The 3,435-nt window shown below is 34.2% G+C and overlaps 1 protein-coding gene across 1 annotated transcript; it reads right to left on the reverse strand.

The window, feature by feature from the left end:
- Window positions 1-344: 344 nt before the first annotated feature.
- Window positions 345-3,042, reverse strand: LOC135195282 (uncharacterized). The gene is made up of 3 exons (XM_064221542.1): window positions 2,874-3,042; window positions 900-2,444; window positions 345-448 (listed from the first exon to the last, which is right to left on the reverse strand). The coding sequence occupies exons 1-3, from the start codon at window positions 3,040-3,042 to the stop codon at window positions 345-347; spliced, it is 1,818 nt and encodes a 605-aa protein (XP_064077612.1).
- Window positions 3,043-3,435: the final 393 nt, after the last annotated feature.

The following is a 3,435-nucleotide window of genomic DNA, read 5'->3' on the forward strand; positions in this document are numbered from 1 at the left end:
ATGTCCTCTTTCACAAAATTACCTGGAGGAGGCAAGACTACCTTAGACTTCAATGTCAGAAAATGATTAGGTGTCAAAGGTTCTACATTTAAAGGATCATTCAAGTTATCTGTGGATAATGGTCGCCCGTTTACAATATTTTCTGCTTCAGTCATGAATGTTCTCAAAGATTCATCGTCTAAAATTTTACTATTGTTAGATAGCAATACATTCAAAATATTTCTAACAGATCTTATTTGTCTCTCCCAAACACCACCCATATGACTTGCATGAGGTGGGTTCATTTTAAATGTTATAAAATCACATTGGTCCTTTAATAATTCATTTTTAAATATTTTCAACATTCATTTCTCGGAGGCACTTTGCAAACTCTTCTCTTGCACCAATAAAGTTACTACCTTGATCTGAACGCAGTTGTGCGCAATGGCCTCGTCTACAAACAAATCTCCTATAAGCATTTAAGAAAGAGTCTGTACTGAGAGAATGGGCAGTTTCAATGTGTATTGCCCTAGTTGACATACATGTAAATAATACACCATACCTTTTGAGCTCTTTTCTACCTTCCTTAATTATAAATGGACCAAAATAATCAACTGCACTGTAAGTGAATGGAGAAGACATTTCTACCCTATCCTTTGGTAAATCGGCCATCTTCTGTGTAAGAGTATCATGTCTAATTTTTCTACAAGTTACACATTTTGATATATGTTTCGCTACTAAGGATGATCCACTTATAATCCAGTAACCACTAGATCTAATTTCATTTAAAGTTCAATTTCTACCTTGATGGTGTACTTTATTATGATAGTGACAGATTATCAATTCAGTAATATGACTATTCTTTGGCAAAATCACAGGATATTTTACATGGACATCAAAATTACTTCTGTGTAATCTACCACCCACTCTTATTAAGCCATCACTACCAATAAATGGATCAAGCTTGTACAAATTGCTAGATTTCCTTAAACATTTATCAAATTTGTTATTGCTTATACTTAACAACTGATATTCATATTGAAAAGCTTCTCTTTGGACTAATTTTATAATGGTAATTCCTGCCTTGATTAGCTCTTCTACAGACACATGAACATACTCAGTATATAATGATTTCTGTTTCAATTTATCAATAAACCTATTACATAAAGCTAATGACCTTCTGGCACGTGTCCAATCTGAGAAGTAATTAAGTCTGGTAAGTATGGTAGCATAATTATTATCATCAGTGTTAATTGCCAATGACACTTTCTTTAATTCTGGATCTTCATCTGCAACTTCAAATGAACATACAGTTTCATGATCAGCATTATCATGTTTTAAGAATTCAGGTCCATGCCACCACATATAGTTACTAGTCAGATCATGAACAGACATGCCTCTTGAACATAAATCAGCAGGATTATCACTTGAGGAAACGTATCTCCATTGTTCAGGTAAGGTGTGATTTCTGATTTGCGCAACTCTGTTTGCGACAAAAACCTTAAACTGTTTACATTGATTAGCTATGTATCCAAGAACAATTGTACTATCAACCCAAAATACTTCTTTACTAATATTGACCTTCAACTCCTTTTTTAAGAAATAACTCACCTTCACTGATGCTAATGCAGCAGTGAGTTCTAACCTAGGTATAGTAAACGTTTTCAAGGGAGACACTCTTGATTTAGCCATAACTAACCTAGTATGTACTTGTCCATTTGCATCTGTCATTCTTAAGTATGAGCATTGACCATAACCCTTCTCACTAGCATCAGAAAAATGATGCAATTCATAGTCTATGACATTCATGTTGGCTGGTTTATAACATCTCTCAACTTTAATATCTTTCAATTTGGGTAATTGACTTAACCAGTTTTCCCATTCAGTAATAACAGTTTCAGGAATAGGATCATCCCAGCCAAGGTCTTGTTTACATAGGGTTTGCAAAACTTTCTTACCTGTAAGAATGAATGGTGATATCATGCCTAGAGGATCAAAAATAGAGCTAACAATGGATAAAACATTCCTTCTAGTACTAGACTTTTGAATGGGTTTGACATTAAAATTAAATGTATCTGTTTCAGTACACCACTCCATACCTAATGTTCGTTCCACTGGCAATTTATCTTTCGTTAAATCAAGATTCTTAACTGATTGAGCAACTTCATCAGAACACATAGCCTTTAAAACTTCAGCATTATTGGCAACAAATTTGTGCAAATGGAAACCACCCCTTTTACATATCATCTGACTGTCTTTGGCTAAGTTTATGGCTTCCTCCACTGTAGCTACAGACTTTAAGCCATCATCCACATAAAAGTCTTCTTTAATGAACTCTGCTGCCTTTTCAGTAGTTTTATCCTTAAATCTATCAGCAGCAGCTTTCAAAGCATAGTTTGCAACAGATGGAGAGCTTCTAGCACCAAATAGATGAACAGTCATCCTATATTGAACAATGTCACCATCTAAGTCATGGTTATCAAACCACAGAAATCGTAAAAGATTCCTGTGTTCTTCATTTACTAAAACTTGGTGATACATTGCTTCTACATCACAAGTAAATGCAACAGAATGATTTCTAAATCTACACAAAATACCAGCTAGACTATTTGACAAGTCTGGTCCCTAAGTAAACAATCATTCAAACTTACATTTTTATACATAAAAGAGCAATCAAATACTACTCTATTTTGTCAGGCTTTCTGGGATGGTAAACCCCATGATGTGGCACAAACCAAACCTTTCCATTAGTTAGGCATGTTTCATTCAAAGGAACCCTTTCAGCATAACCCTTATCAATCATATTCTTCATGAAATTTATGTAATCATTTTTCATGCTTACATTCTTCTGAAGCTTTTGTTTTAAGTTGGATAGTCTTTTCTGGACGACTAACTTATATCTGGGAACTGAATATCACCTCCTTTGAGTGGCAATGGAATTTTAAACTGTTTACCATCAATAATCTTAATACCATTACTAACAATTTCAATAAACTGTCTTTCTTCTACTGACAAAGCTACCTCATCGTCACTAACATTACTTATGAAATCAGATTCAAACATCTCTCTGACATGATGAGGCTCATACACTTCTTTTACTTTGGTGGTACTGTAAAAATGTTATTTGATATCTTGGAATTTATTTATTTCAATTTCGTCAACTACAGTTCTATTAACAACAACATCACTTTCTAAATTATTCTCATTGACATTTACATTACCAATAATTCCCCATCCAAGAGCTGTTCTCTGACCATAGGGCTCATTTCCAGACCCAGGAATGATTTCTAAAGGTTTGACAGCTTTTATACAGTTTATACCTATCAATAGACCTATCTCAATGTCAGGATTATACTCTACTAGCCTTCCAGCAATTTTCTTAAGATGAGGCCATCTTAAAGCTGAACATTTTTTAGGGATTTGTGCTCTTCTTGCAGGAATAGTTTTTCTAGAGTA

This window comes from Macrobrachium nipponense, chromosome 16 (assembly GCF_015104395.2).
Source record: "Macrobrachium nipponense isolate FS-2020 chromosome 16, ASM1510439v2, whole genome shotgun sequence".
NCBI lineage: Eukaryota > Metazoa > Arthropoda > Malacostraca > Decapoda > Palaemonidae > Macrobrachium > Macrobrachium nipponense.

What these genes read in the sequence shown, in the direction of transcription:
- LOC135195282 (XM_064221542.1), bottom strand. Translation starts at nt 3,042, where the DNA reads ATGTTTGAATCTGATTTCATAAGTAATGTTAGTGACGATGAGGTAGCT. An exon ending in TATTCAGTTCCCAGATATAA is followed by an intron (nt 2,445 to 2,873) that starts GTTAGTCGTCCA and finishes ACCATGACTTAG; the next exon opens with ATGGTGACATTGTTCAATAT. An exon ending in TGGCTTAATAAGAGTGGGTG is followed by an intron (nt 449 to 899) that starts GTAGATTACACA and finishes AAATGCTTATAG; the next exon opens with GAGATTTGTTTGTAGACGAG.